At 36.2% G+C, this 15,301-nt stretch overlaps 1 protein-coding gene across 1 annotated transcript in view; it reads right to left on the minus strand.

Annotated features, from left to right (window-relative positions):
• Positions 1-7,385, minus strand: part of LOC149948961 (paired box protein Pax-6-like) — a 64,000-nt gene extending 56,615 nt beyond the window's left edge. Inside the window, exons 1-2 of the mRNA XM_090172859.1 lie at positions 7,207-7,385; positions 763-819 (exon numbers count right to left, since the gene is read on the minus strand). Coding sequence (XP_090028985.1) covers positions 763-819; positions 7,207-7,219 — 70 coding nt within the window. The 5' untranslated portion in view covers positions 7,220-7,385. The remainder of the gene's footprint in view (positions 1-762; positions 820-7,206) is intronic.
• Positions 7,386-15,301: the final 7,916 nt, after the last annotated feature.

A 15,301-nucleotide genomic window follows, 5' to 3' on the forward strand; every position in this document is an offset into this window, starting at 1 on the left:
GTATCGCGTATGGTAAGATCACTCTGACGGCTTGGCCCCGTCTACGAGAGGAAAAAATCCCCTTTGCGCGCGCTACCCTCTCACGTTGTTGTTTGTTATGTTAACATAGTGACGTCAACAAAAACCGTCAGCCACATCGAGACGAAAATCTGCCGCGATAAGCGTTCCAAGTAGAGGTATGGATTCCTGGCTAGGCTAATACCAAAGTCATCTAGCAACTTTTAATACCTCTAATTCGGGTCGAATCCGCCCTCCTCTCATGAAAGGGGGAAGGAAAACGTCGCGTGCGTTTTAGGGAACCAATGAGATATCGGCTGATTTAGTTTTGTTTTAGGGGGCGGAGCTTACCGTTAGAACGTGAGCAACCTTAAAAATAATCTCAAAATAGTCATTCTCCTGACAGTAGAAATAAATCCATTTTTAAATACAGTAAATGAACATTTTAGAAAGCCATATTTTCAGTTTACCTCGGCAGAGTTTCTAGTTATGGGCGCGTGGTGGCTCCGAGGTCAATTTGGAGGCGTGAATGACAGAGTGAATAAACAGAATATGTATAGGAAATGGTACCTATTGAGCTGAACAGAGCTGGAATGAGGCGATGTGGGTGGAGCATAGGTAGGACTGCTCCAGCCGAGTCTAATCACTCCAGCCGCGGCTGAGCTCAAATAGCTCGCGTCGTACGTTCTCTGTGACGTAGATGGGTTCTTCTTTGGTATACAAGGAATATTTGGCAATGTTAAAATGTACAGAAAATGTGCTAACCTGGCTCGCTCAGTGAATGTTTTTGTAAAGAAGTCAGGCCACTGCATAAGGATGATTCTAAAAATACAATCAGAAAAAAGATACCAAATTACAAATTTTATTCTCGAAAAAAGTTCTGAAAACACAAAACAAATATTAACAAAAATTATAATTAAATCACTATTGGAAATCCAATTATCTCTACACGTTGTGATATAAATAAAATTACCATAATAAAAGGAAAAAATTATCATGTAAAATATCACAAATAGAAAATAAATTTCATTCAATTTAATTAAATTTCAAATGAAATAAATAAAATTACTATAATAGAAGAAATATTTTTTAACAATGTTAAATATCAGAAAAATAAAATAAATTACATTCAATATCAAATTTATTATTAAAGGCTTTTTCAATATCGCTTAAATTTAAAAAAAAAAATTTAAACAAATAAAATTACCATATAATATAAAAAAAATTTAAACAAATAAAATTACCATATAATATAAAAAAAATTTAATTAAGTAAATATTAGAAATGGGATATAAATAAAACCTTTTGTAAACAAGTGTAAAACTTAAAAGGTGTTCCAATAAAAAGCATTTTATTATTATTATTATTATTATTATTATGAAGTTTGATATAAAATAAAATAAAAATATTTTAAACCATGTAAATATTAGCAATATAAAATACATAAATTTGTTTCAATATTAAATTTACTTTTAAAGATTTTTTACAATACGGAATAAAATTTTCGAAATTAAATTGAAATTTGGAAACAATCTTGTGATTGCTAAACGGCATTATAACAGTTCCCGGCTTTCGAATAAATATAATCTTAGTATTACCATACGTAACATAATCGCGCGTAAGTATGCCATAACGGATTTTCCCTCAATAAAACCATATCCCGGAATATCAACAAAATGGCTGTGACAAACCTATATGAAATTTATCCCTTCGGTATAGCATGCTACCAGAACTTTGAAGACCAAATCTCTCCATAGACAAATCAGGTTGTATGTCCAGTCGCAATAACATAAACTATATATTGGACTTTGACTGATATTTTATTGAAGCTTCTACAGTGCCAGGAATATAAGAATTGAAAATTTACGTTCCACTAATGGGGTATGTTGATTTGGGTACATTTGTTCGAATTTCATTCGTCCGAACGGTGGTGCAAATGTCCGAATGATCATTTGTCCGAATGCCGGAAAACAGGATCGTATGTCCGAAAACGTATTTCATTTTCCCGAAAAATTTATCACAACTTTTGTTGGTGATTTAGTCGTTCAATTTATGTTAACTTTACTGGCGAATTTCATTTGTTCGAATCGTTTTTCCGTTAACATAAGAAAATAGTAACATTAACGTGAACGTAACCTAACCTAAAACAGCAATTAGAAATACTAATTTAGCGACAGAATTCGCACAAGTGATGCTACCGATTCGGACGAATGAAACAAACAAGTTGTCCAATTTGAACAATTGAAACATTTTTTTATTTCGGCGGTTCGGACGAATGAAATTCGAACATTTGTTCCACCGTTCGTACGATTGAAATTCGAACAAATGTACCTACCCCGGTATGTTCGGTGTGAAACAAGGTTGGTAAAATTTTGGTTCTATACAGAGGTACACTTATGGTGATTATATTACGTATGGTATTACGGGACGCATCTTTGTCCATATGTTCCCGGGATTAGCGAAATATTAAATATATGTACCGCGTTTTTAATCCTCCACCCGCAGTATGGCGAATGAATATTTAAGAAAAACATATGTAAATCCGCGGCAAGGTTAAATCCAAATTTGATCAACTGCCGCTGACGCGTTGGGAGTAAATACTGGCGTTTAGGATTAATTTAATGCGCGTGACGAGATTATTTTTTATATATTTATGTATGTGGGGGATCCTAGACTACAAATCCCGTAACTGGGTCTCTTCCGGCTCCGCTTACGGGGCCCTTTTGCCAAAATAATTTGGGGGTGTTTGACGCTCGTTTTCGGCTCAACGCGAGGCGGGTTTAAAGGGGAAAGAAAATATTGTGTTCGTGTGTTGACCGGAAAGAGTTACGAAGCGCCCAATTCCTTTTCGCCGGTAAACGGGGATAATATACCGTATTTTGCTCATTTCACATTTTCACGTTTTTTTCGGGATTTTTTCCCACGTTATCATTTTTGTGTAAAATATGTAGTGTGTAAGTTCGGTAAACTATACTATACTCGAAATAACCGTTACCTTCGAGCACTACCAAAGGCGGGGATTGTTCGGACTCCACTAATATAGTCCGCTAAATAAAGTGAGCTGAGATTAATATTATAGAGTAATATCGGCGTGACGTATGTCGACGTCACCCATATTTTTTCCTATAGATAAAAAACTGCCCTCAAAATGGCGGCCATAGCCCAAAGCTACCGAGCTAGGTGAAATTCATGGTCTGACACTAATACGAAGTAACGGCTTGAAAGGACTTGTAAAAAAATATATTCCCACTTAAAAATTGAATTTAAAGTAAATAATAACATCCGCTTGTATACGTTAAAAATATCATGACAGCCTGTTTTAAAAGATTTTTAAAGATTGGACTGAAAACTGCTAATTTTTCAACGTAAATTAACACGATGGTTTTTTCACGCGAGCTTGAGTGCCAAGTCCGTAAGTTGTGAGATAATGTTTGCTCTTATTTGAAAATTGCGGTTTTGAAAAACGGAAGAGGACTAAGGCCATCTATTAAGCAGATATTTAATTACTATGATGTTTAATAATATTAAATAGCGACCACTTCAGTTGAATCTGTTCCATTGCGCGGAATCCCATTCGACCGAACAAAATCCCATTCGACCGAAAAAGCCGCACTTTGGCGAATTTAGGATTCGGTCTAATGGGATTGTCCCATTCGACCGAAAAACCCGCACTTTTCCGGGTTTAGGGTTCGGTTTTATCCGTTTCAGCATCTGTCAGAACAGCATGCAGTGTTACCTAACCTAACCTCACCTAATAATATATTAAAACGCTTCCATAAAAAATCAAAAGGAGTAGAAAGAAAAACTATTTTTTTGCGGTCACTCAATTGTGAATATTGCGTCGGTCGATTAGAAAAATACAAAACCCGCCTTTGGGCTAATTTCATCAAAAACATTGGCGGAATTCGGTCTAATGGGAATTCGGTCGAATGGGATTCGGCGCAATGGGAAGATACTCAGGTAACATTCATTTCGAGTATAGTACAATTGTGTTAGTGTTACGCGATAAATAACGATAATATTTCTTCAAAATTATTATAGTTTTTGAGTTAATTCTGTAACATACTTTTTGAAAAAACTAAAATTAAATGTTAATGTTTGGATAGGAATCTGTAAAATATTTTAAGTTTAATAATAAGCTACATCGTTGTTTGACTAAGATCAAAGTGTAGTATTTTTGTGGCGTCAGATGTTAAACCTTCTCAACTTTTTGTTTTTATTGTCTACCTCGAAATTGTAATATTTTGCTATAGGAAATATATTCAAATTTCATAGACATCCCTTTCCTTAATTTACACTATAATCAAGAATGTATTTATTTATACCTAGGGAGAATGTCAATGTCGAGACGGTTTTTAGCCTTTCTCTCAATCCACCCGTTGGTCCCCCCAGTACGCTCCTCCGCTTAAAATAAAACGAATAGTCCCGGTATTTCATTGGCTGCTTAAAATTTACGTCACCTAACGCGATGGTAATCAAACGCCAGTGACGTTTTGTCTTTCCCCACGCGCGAGACGGGGAAAGGCGTTCAACGTGCCCGGCGATTGTCGCAACATAATCATTCTTCCTAAATATAAATAAATACATTCTTGCTATAATTTAATAGTAATAAATTAAAATATTTTTAAATAAATATTAATCGTGGGTTACTAAGGAACATATTAAAATAAAAAATATGTACAAAAAAGTTTTAACGGTCTGAAAGGGAAATTTATTTTCTCGATCTGGCATCACTGACCAATTAATTGGCAGTTAATTAAACGGTGTTGGTCCATTTGATCGAAAAATATGTGATCGACAGTCGATCATTATACGTTGCGATTGATCGAAATTCCATTTGATCGAATCCCATATGTCATTTGTTTCATAAGATCGAACCTTCAAATGATCGAATACTATTTGAACGAATTCAAAAGTATTTATAGTACCAGTTGGTATGTTTTTATTTTACCGAATGTCAATATGAAGTGCAGAAGGAATAATTATGGAATAATTCATTGCTTTAACTGTATTAAGCCACAAAGATGAAGAGATTTTTATGATGGAATTTTTTATGACATCGACGATAACGGCCCGTTGTTTTTGATATATATAAATAGGGTCAGGTCAGGTTAGGTTAGGTTAGGTTAGGTTAGGTTAGGTTAGGTTGATGTACGCGCGCCGTAGGCGCGTATGCACCGTTGCCTTTTCGATTTACTCCCAAAAACTAGTAGTTTTACCCTACAGTAGCTTTCGATCAAATGCCATTCGATCAAATGCAATTCGATCAAATGATACCCGTTCGATCATTTTGGAATCGATCAAATAGACTCAAACCAATTAAACAGTGTGAATGGAATTAACGTTGGAACACTTTTTGTTAAACAACACTCAACTTTTTACGGATAGGTGACTGATTTTTGGGTGTACAATTTGTTTGAGATATAACTATTTGGAAATTCAATCAATGAAATTAAGCTATTCCGTGACGTCACTGACGCGGGAACTTTGAACCAAATCGTTCGACCCCAGTATGAACAATTGTCGAGCTATCGCGACCCACAAAAATTGAATACAGGGTGTTTCAAAAGGTTATGCAAAAATTTGAAGGAGTTGTAGGGGTGAGTTGCCTGTTTTTTCGCATTTTCCTACGATGAGTTAAAAGAGAGCCAGAGAGCTTCAAAGTGTGGCCTACTAGCCCCTGGAAGTAGGCTGCGACAAGCGCCTAACCAAGCAGCAGGGAAACGCGAACATTAAGGTTTGGGTTCATGTGACAGGTAAAAAAGGACTTTGTATACAAATCGAGGTAACCAGCGTAAAAAAGTAAACTTAAGCAGTATTTAAAGTCCCTGCAGCTTGGTTTTGCGCTTGTTGCCGCCTACTTCCAGGGGCTAGTTAGCCACACTTTGAAGCTCTCTGGCGCTCTTTTAACTCATCGTAGGAAAAGGAGGAAAACAGGCATACTTCCCAACTCACCCCCTACAACTCCTTCAAATTTTTGCATAACCTTTTGATTGAAACACCCTGCATAAACGCATTGTTTTAGTGTTGTAAGTCGGAAAATGACCGAGGCCTTTTTCTGGAAAATGTTCCGTATTTTTCCGAAAAAATAAAAAGAATTCATTCCATGATTAGTCTAATACATTGTTTGCAAATTTAAATAAAGCGTAATTTTCATTTTTTCGAATCTGAAAGTAAAACTAAACCTCTAGACTACACAGTTAGAAAAAAGGGTTTGATTATAAACCCCCAAGGTTCTTAAAAAAAATTCCACAAATTCAAACCTTCCAAAACCCACAAGGCTTAAAAATGAGCACTTTTATGATTATAAATTGAACCATTTGAAAACCCTTTAAAAACTTCCTAGGGTTTGCAACAAAACCCCGTAAATACAGACAATCGACACAACACGGTTTATATTTAAACTCTTTTCAAACCCTTTAAACACTTCCTAGGGTTTGTATTTATAGATTAAATTATAATTAATTAATTTAATTTACGACTTTATAACAAATTTCGGCGCTTGTAACGGGCGCGTTTCGAACCCAAGCCCTCTAGCACGACAGGCAGGTGTTTTACCACAGAACCACCGAAAGATGGATGGCTGCAACGATGTTTAGAGAAACCATTTTGGGGAAAGTCCGTCTTCCTTTACGTTTTATGAAATTATTATACGGCTTGATATCACATTTCGGCGTAGATGGCGTGAGATAGTTTAAAACGTGCAGGGTTTGAAAATGGTTTTAAAAAGTGATAAATTATTATTTTTTTCTATAGGTTCTTAAATGGGAATCCTTTTCAAACCATGCAAGTTGCCAAAGCAAATCTTAAGGGTTTATAATTTTTTCCTAAACCTTTTTTAAACCCAAAGCAAACCCTAATAAAACCCATGGAAACCCTTTTTTCTAACTGTGTATAGTTTAAACTAATAAACAATATAACACTATTAATGTTTTGTAGTATGTTTACTGATATTAGATATTTTATATCGATAAAACGGTAACATTAAAAACCCTTAAAAATTTATATTTTTATTTTCTATTTTTCCGAATTGTGGAAATTTTTCCGCGTTTTATTTTCCGGAAAATTAACAACACTACATTGTTTTGTGGAAAAGTGTAAAGAGCGTAGGGTGACAAAATTAATTGGTGACTGGAGTATGAACAACTAATTAGCGTCACCAATAAAATAGCAGAGTCTTCGCGGTAGTTTATAGAGGAGGGACCTTGCCTTTGTGTGGCATAGCCTGTAGGACGCTGGCGTTGTTGACGTTGCTGGCGCAACTGGACGGGAAATGGTGGAGGCCGGCTGCCGCGACCGCCGGGGAGCACTGCAGCGAGGCAAAGGCCTGGAACGCCAGCTGGACGCTTCTGCGCCGAAGCCCGGCCGACGCGCCTGGGATCTGCGGCCGCCGACGGACTCAGCACACGGGAACCACGATCTTCAAAACCCGGCCTAAAGAGAAAATAATTCAACCAGAAACAATTAACTCATTATACCACCACAAATAAAGTTAAACAAACGCTAGCATAGGTCTCGAACTTATAAGGGTACCGGAGATTTACGCGCGAAATTCTTTCCCCGTTTAGCGGCGCTTTCAAACCGTATTCAAATTTATAATCGAACGTTTTCATTTTGTCAACGAACGTTGTTTTCAGTATTCGCTATAGCTTAAGTTTGCTACTGCGGATAATAACACGTGTGTCCGTGAAAAAACGGCAATTTAGGCCTAATGTTATCAAGGTAATCAACGTTATTTAAACACGGTTAAATTTTACAAGATATCCAAATATTTTCCTCGTTCTAAATTATATTTGGTAATTTTGGTTTTGTAAAAACTATCCCCTTTTTCTATTAAAAATACGAGTTTTAAATCAAACTAAGTACACGATAAATTAGCTAATTTCAAAGATTTTCAAAACCTTCCTACTTTACGTAAAAATTGAATTTGAATTAAAATTAACTTATAAAAACGTTTTTAAAATAGGCCTAGTTGTTTTAAACATTAAATTTTTCAATTAAGAAAGTAAAATAATTCACTAAAAATTCTTCCAGAAACTTGTTTAGAAATGATTAATTAAAGAATTTGAATTAAAATAATAATAATAATTATCCAACAATAAAAGCAGATTTTATAAACTGCCTAAAACTTTCGTTTTTAAAATTGTTGTTTTAAATATTTTATTTTTCAATTAAGAAAGTTAACTAATTCACTAAAGATTCTTCCGCAAACTTGTTTCGAAATAATTAATTAAACTTCAACTTTATAAAATCATTTTAACTAAAATCACCAAATCGTCATAAATTTATGGAATTAAAAATGAACTTACGTCAAAACGTGTAATTCATAATATCATTCCGTCGCCACAAACAGATATTCCAAGATATCACAATTAGTGATCCTATTTATATCGATTTAATTTAAGTAGATTACTAGTTTAGTGGGCTAAATCACATCGTAATCACGCAGTTCGGAAGAAATTCACACGCGTGCCAGTGTTGTTAATCCGATCATCCGATCAAACAAGGAATTTATTTTCTCGGTGAACGCGTGAAATATTTGCTAGACGCGAGGCGTTGCGCAGTGGGGCACGCGGCGAGAGGGTTTAACGCATTGTTTTGTCGAATTTGGCCGTGCTCGCTGTGCTAGAAGGTGCCCGCTCCAAGGTGTACTGCGGGAAAGACGACTCCATACTCGCCGCCAAATCCCCCCTCCTTTCGTTACTTCCGGTCCTTTAGATCCGGCTGTGACGTCATCGACGACGTCACTATTATAGATTGGGGGATATCCTAGCTGATGCCGCTTGGGACGGACGTTCGTATTTTTGAGGGGCTTACTTGGCCCGCCGTTGATGGGGATGGGTCACTTTTTCTCCGTCGGCTCATTTTTGACCTAATTTGGAAGATAAAGTGGTTGGACCCGTATGTTTGGTTTGAAATCAAATTTGGATTAAATTTAACGTTTATCGGGGGGTTCAAAATTCGTATAAATCCCGTACACTCTATTGAAAAAATCATTTTAGAAATGTGAAAATCAACTGGAAAATCTGGGCGAAAATCAGTTCAAAAATCTCGAAATCAGCCTAAAAAACAGAAATTAACGCGAAAATTCCGCTCAGAAATAACAAAATCAGTTTCGGATTTCTGAAATCACTTTGACATTCAAATTCCCGTACGCAATATTGGCAAATTGCAGACCCCTCGAAGTTTACATATTCTAATCTTCTATACAATTAAAGATATTATATTATAAAACTAATTATATCTGATTATTTTCTATCAGGTAAAGATAAAAATTTTCTCCAGTTTATATTACTTTAAAATCAATAGTTAATTATAATTTCGATTATTAATAATAATAATTAATAATTAATGCAATTTTACTTTCGTGTCAGATTAGCGTCAACCCGAAAACTGTTATATGTAGATGGTTAACAGTAAAAATCCAAACCAGATAATTTAGATCCAAAAATAATCTTTGATGCCCCATAGTTATCGATTTGACAAATTTCCCTTTTTATAATTACAGTTTCACACCAGATTGCGTACTAAAGGTATAAATCATATTTCTGAATCTGGTCAGAAGAAATATTGTACATCAGTTCAAATCGCTTATACTGATGATAATTAATCAGATACAATTTGAAAACAGATTGCCGCGTGAGGGGAATACAAAATATTGACCTGATCAGTTTGCCGTTGCAAGCACTTAGTTCGAATCTCCACCGCCCGAGCGCAACGCTTACCCAGTGTACAAAGCACCTTAAAGATTAAAACCTAATTTTGTCAAAAATTTCCGAACAGATTTCGTAAAACCGTGAAAGATATGGCAGGTCGGAGTTTCTCTAGCAAAACGACCGTTTAAATTTAACTCTGATGTATCAAAGTATCAAAAAAACAAGTCGAATGGGGTGTCCTAAAACCCCTCCCAGTCATTGTGGGCCCTCGGAACCGCCAAAAATCGAAGCTCGAGCGTAGAATGGTTCCGCTCACTCGGGCGCATTGGTGTGATTGGCGCGACTGCTCCCCGCTGAGAGGGTGCCTCCACGCATCCCGTAATATCGACTCTCGGGACGTGTTTGGCACCCGGAACACCGCCTCCGGCCGCCACCCCGTCCCCTCCTAACCCCCACCCAGTTCCCGCCTGATCCTTACCAAGGCAAAAACGCCCGGGTTTCTTTATTTCGGGAAGGTCTTAGACACCGCCAACTGATATACAATTAAATTACTCTGATTTTCCGTCAGTTTATCGGGACGGGAAATATACGATTTATAAAGTTACCACCAGGGTGCGATATACTCGCTCAAATTGCGCTATAATATGTTGCTTAGTTTGAACAGCAGTGGCTACGATATTCAACTATAGATCTTGGTAGTAAATAAAGTTAATAAGTTTTTCTTAATTTAAATTTAATAAACCTAATTTGACTTATAAAATGCGATCGACAAGATTATGAAGTTCGCATTTACGCCGCTGGCGAACTTGGCGCTGCGTGCAACTACTGGCTTGCAGGGTTGTTCAAAATGCTTTTTTTTTTTTCAAAATGCAAAATGCAAAATACTTTCTTCATAACTCAAAATGTAAAATGCAAAATGCAAAATACTTTCTCCATAACTCAAAATGCTAACTGCAAAATGTATTTTGAAAATTGGTTTTTCTAAATGCAAAATGTAAAATGGTTTTTGCAGCTCAAAATAAAAATACAAAAACCATTTGGAATATGGTTTTTCAAAATGCAAAACGTTTTTACAAATGCACTCTGTTTATTTTAATTATTTATATTTTAATTATTAATAAGTAATAATAATTATGTAAACCATCCTCGCAGCCAGCATGGGAAATAAAGCGGTGGCACTGTACGAATGTTCGTCTGCTTCTGAGTAAATGAGTAGCTGAGTATCGCCATCTATGATTACTTGCGAGTAAATAGCAGACGAACTTTCTCTTCAAGAGCTGCGGTGATGGTACCCAAGTAAAAACATTTTGAAAAAGCATTTTCAAATTTTTTTCCACATATCAAACCCACAAAATGCAAAATAATTTCCTATAGAAATTCAAAATGCAAAATGATAAATCCAAAAAAAATTGTATTTTGCATTTTAAAAATGCATTTTGAACAACGCTGCTAGCTTGTCCTCAGTAGCTCAAGCATAGGGTTTCGTTTGAGTTCATAAAATTTAAAACCCTTTTACACTGAATATGTAACTATTAACTTATAATTTCTTGGCCTTAAAATAGAAAAAACAAAAAAAACATTTAACCATTGTCAATTTAAATATAGTTCAAAATTCTACTTTTTTTACGGATATATCAGAACCTCCTTAAAACCGGAATGTCTACGTAAAAGTAATTATTGAAGTTACAAAACCACTTTCTCCAACCACTTTTCCAAAAACCCTCCCCCGAAAAAAACTAAAAGTGATAAAAAATGTGGAAAAGTTGTAACCATAAACCCGTGTAAACGCCGATTTCCAAGAAGAATAATATAGCTAATAAAAAAAGCAGTTTGCCCACGGCGCCGCGCCCTGGTTAGGTTTCGGATACTTCCGGTAGGGCCAGTCTACGACAAACTTTCTCTCAACCAAGAAGTTATTTATTTTTGAGACGATGTTTAAATAATCCCCCCCCCACGCTCCATCAGTAAGCTCCTCCCCCTAATCAAAAATCAAGTCATCCCGCTATCTCATTGGTTGCCTAAAACTGACGTCTTCTAACGCGATTGAAAAGCGGCCGCCCGTGACGTATTGTCTGTTGGACAGACGCACACGAAAGTACCATAAGCTGTGTCGAAATCGTGAGTCCTGCACGGGAACTTTGGCCCCCCTTTTCTTTGTTTTTATTGTTTTGTTTTCGAGAAAAACTCTACGAAGTTGCTCGCGAGTTACTAAACGAAGTGTATGGCAATTTATTCTTTTGAGTATTAAACTTAGTTCTTTGGTAATTCTGATTTCGAATCCGTTATTAACATTGCCTTCCCCCATTCTCATGGCGGAGGTAAAATAGACCCTGATGGCAGCGGATAGTCATTGATAAATAAATTCAGGATGTCAACTGGATGGTGTCCGTCTCCGGTGTCATTTCGTGGCCGGTGGTCTCGCTCGGAAATCGGTCAAGGCCTCCTCCAGTTAATCCTTCGCCAAGCGTTCAATTTGCTATTTTTTCTCTCGGAATAAAGTTTCTTCCCTCCACCGCCGGGTGAAGTGTCATACGCAACCTTGTGACGGGTGCGGGCTATGATACTCGAAGCTTAGGCTACTTGCAGTCGCCGTTACTCTTTTTTTCCACCGCCTGATGGCGACACCGTACCAGGTAGGACGCGAAATTGATCCAGTTGATATCGTTGGATGGTTATCAGCCGAGATTATAATCGCTTCGTGCGTCATATCATAAGTATATTAACACTTTTCGAGGTGATACTGATTTTCACCGATTTTGTTTAAATAATAATAATAATAATAATAATAAGTAGACCTTTATCTTACTTGAAAAGTTTCGACGGGCTTTAGTTTTTCATGGCAACGAAAAATGTTTTGATTACTTAAAATCTACTTTTCCCTATGGAAATTAACATGGAGAAATCACAGATTTTATACAAATATTTAGCGAAATGTACCCATTTTTACCCATTTTAAATAATATAACACAAAATTACCTGTATTTAAACAATTTGCTAATTTTTTTCCCAAATCTACACGCATCTACCCAAATTAAAATGAATTTACCCCAAGTCCGTCGAAACTCCATAAGTGTGTCACTTGGCCGAAATAGTTACAGCTGTGTGGAGTGACGTAGAATTGACGTCAATAACGAACGTGGCTCCCTGCACGCGCTGCTAACTATAGCGACTAAGTCAAAGAGAGGGAATTTGAATGTGCATTCAGTAGTAGGAATAGTGGGTCTACAACGCGCCTAGCGGAAAAAAACATTATATTCGTTAATTCGATAATACTCCTTTTAAGAACAGTTCATGTTAGAGAATTTCAAAATAAAAATAGGCTTAAACAAATCATTTAAAAGTTGAAAAATATTTGAAAAAAGGCCTAAATAAATGTAGTAAAAGTTGGCGAGTTCAAAAATATACCTAAAAATTAGGGAAATGCGGGGAATTTGAAAAAAGGCCAAATAATCTGGGAAAAGTCGGAATTTTTTTTAAAAAAGGCCAAAGAATCTGGGAAAAGTCAGAATTAAAAAAAAAGGCCTAAAAATCTGGGAAAAGCCGGGAATTAAAAAAAATGCCTAACAATCTGGGAAAAGCCGGGAATTAAAAAAAAAAGGCCTAAAAATCTGGGAAAAGCCGGGAATTAAAAAAATGCCTAACAATCTGGGAAAAGCCGGGAATTAAAAAAAATGCCTAACAATCTGGTAAAAGCCGGGAATTAAAAAAAATGCCTAACAATCTGGGAAAAGCCGGGAATTAAAAAAAATGCCTAACAATCTGGTAAAAGCCGGGAATTAAAAAAAATGCCTAACAATCTGGGAAAAGCCGGGAATTAAAAAAAAGGCCTAACAATCTGGGAAAAGCCGGGAATTAAAAAAAAGGCCTAAAAATCTGGGAAAAGCCGGGAATTAAAAAAAATGCCTAACAATCTGGTAAAAGCCGGGAATTAAAAAAAATGCCTAACAATCTGGGAAAAGCCGGGAATTAAAAAAAAGGCCTAACAATCTGGGAAAAGCCGGGAATTAAAAAAAAGGCCTAACAATCTGGGAAAAGCCGGGAATTAAAAAAAAGGCCTAACAATCTGGGAAAAGCCGGGAATTAAAAAAAAAGGCCTAACAATCTGGGAAAAGCCGGGAATTAAAAAAAAGGCCTAACAATCTGGGAAAAGCCGGGAATTAAAAAAAAAGGCCTAACAATCTGGGAAAAGCCGGGAATTAAAAAAAAGGCCTAACAATCTGGGAAAAGCCGGGAATTTAAAAAAAAATCCCGAAATTGAATCAAAAATTATATGGCAACCCTGTTCACAGGTAATAAGTAAGTCGGTACGCATCGTATCGCGGGCGACCTCAATGGCTAAATATTTCAAATTTTGTAGTTTTTCTTTAAAAGGGGTCTATACTGGAGTCTACCTGATTCCTTTGATATTCGCCGCTTTCGAGGGGCTCCTGCGGTGGGTGTAGTACGCGGGGGGGGCGGTTACATTATCGCGCCTAAAGGGGTGACGGGGGGAAGCGAGCGCTACAAAGTGTACCCCCGGGGTGGCGAGAATGGTAATATTTTGGGGAACCCCCCTCGGGTCCCCTCGGCGGTGGCTAGATGCCGCCGCTAGATAGGTAAGCCTCAGTTCTCACGCGCAAAGGCCCGTTGCCGACCAAGATATTCGGCTCCGCTTGAAAGAGAAAACGCCGACCGTCGCCGTCAAGAGATACACCGAACGTGGTGACAGTTTCGCAGATTTTTATCACCAAAATTGGGCTTCTTTTTTTTAACCTGTTTTTGTTTATTTTTTTTATTATTCCGTTTTAAGTTGTTTTTGTGGAATTTTACCGATTATTTTGGTTTTTGCAAAGGTACAGTGGTCATATGAATATAATTTGCAATTTATGAGTAGTTTCAATTCAGGTTTTGTTGTGAGTTCTTTTATAATTAAGAAAGGTAAATAAAATAAATATGTTTAAAATCCGGAATGTATTTCTACTTCGCGTCTCTCCCAACAGAAAGCTTCGCCGCCCTAAAATAGTTAAAGGCGATAGTTAGGCTTCTCTACTTAGTTATAAACATTAGTTAGTGTTCTATACTTAGTTACAACCAATAGTTAAGCTTCCCTACTTAGTTACAACCAATAGTTAAGCTTCCCTACTTAGTTATAAACATTAGTTAGTGTTCTATGCTTAGTTATAAACATTAGTTAGTGTTCTTTACTTAGTTATAAACATTAGTTAGTGTTCTTTACTTAGTTATAAACATAAGTTAGTGTTCTATACTTAGTTACAACCAATAGTTAAGCTTCCCTACTTAGTTATAACAAAAGTAAATATTTACTTTTGGTTATAAGCAATATATAGTTAGTCTTCTCTATTAGTTATAAACATTATTTAGTCTTCACTAATAGTTATAAACATTATTTAGTCTTCACTATTAGTTTTAAATATTAGTTAGTCTTCTCTATTAGTTATAAGCAATAGTTAGTCTTCTCTATTAGTTATAAACAATAGTTAGTCTTCTCTATTAGTTATAAGCAATAGTTAGTCTTTTCTATTATAGTTATAAGCAATAGTTAGGGTTTCATACTTAGTTATAAGCAATAGTTAGGGTTTCATACTTAGTTATAAGCAATAGTTAGGGTTTCATACTTAGTTATAAGCAATAGTTAGGGTTTCATACTT

This window comes from Leiobunum rupestre, chromosome 4 (assembly GCF_980474605.1).
Source record: "Leiobunum rupestre chromosome 4, qqLeiRupe1.1.hap1, whole genome shotgun sequence".
NCBI lineage: Eukaryota > Metazoa > Arthropoda > Arachnida > Opiliones > Sclerosomatidae > Leiobunum > Leiobunum rupestre.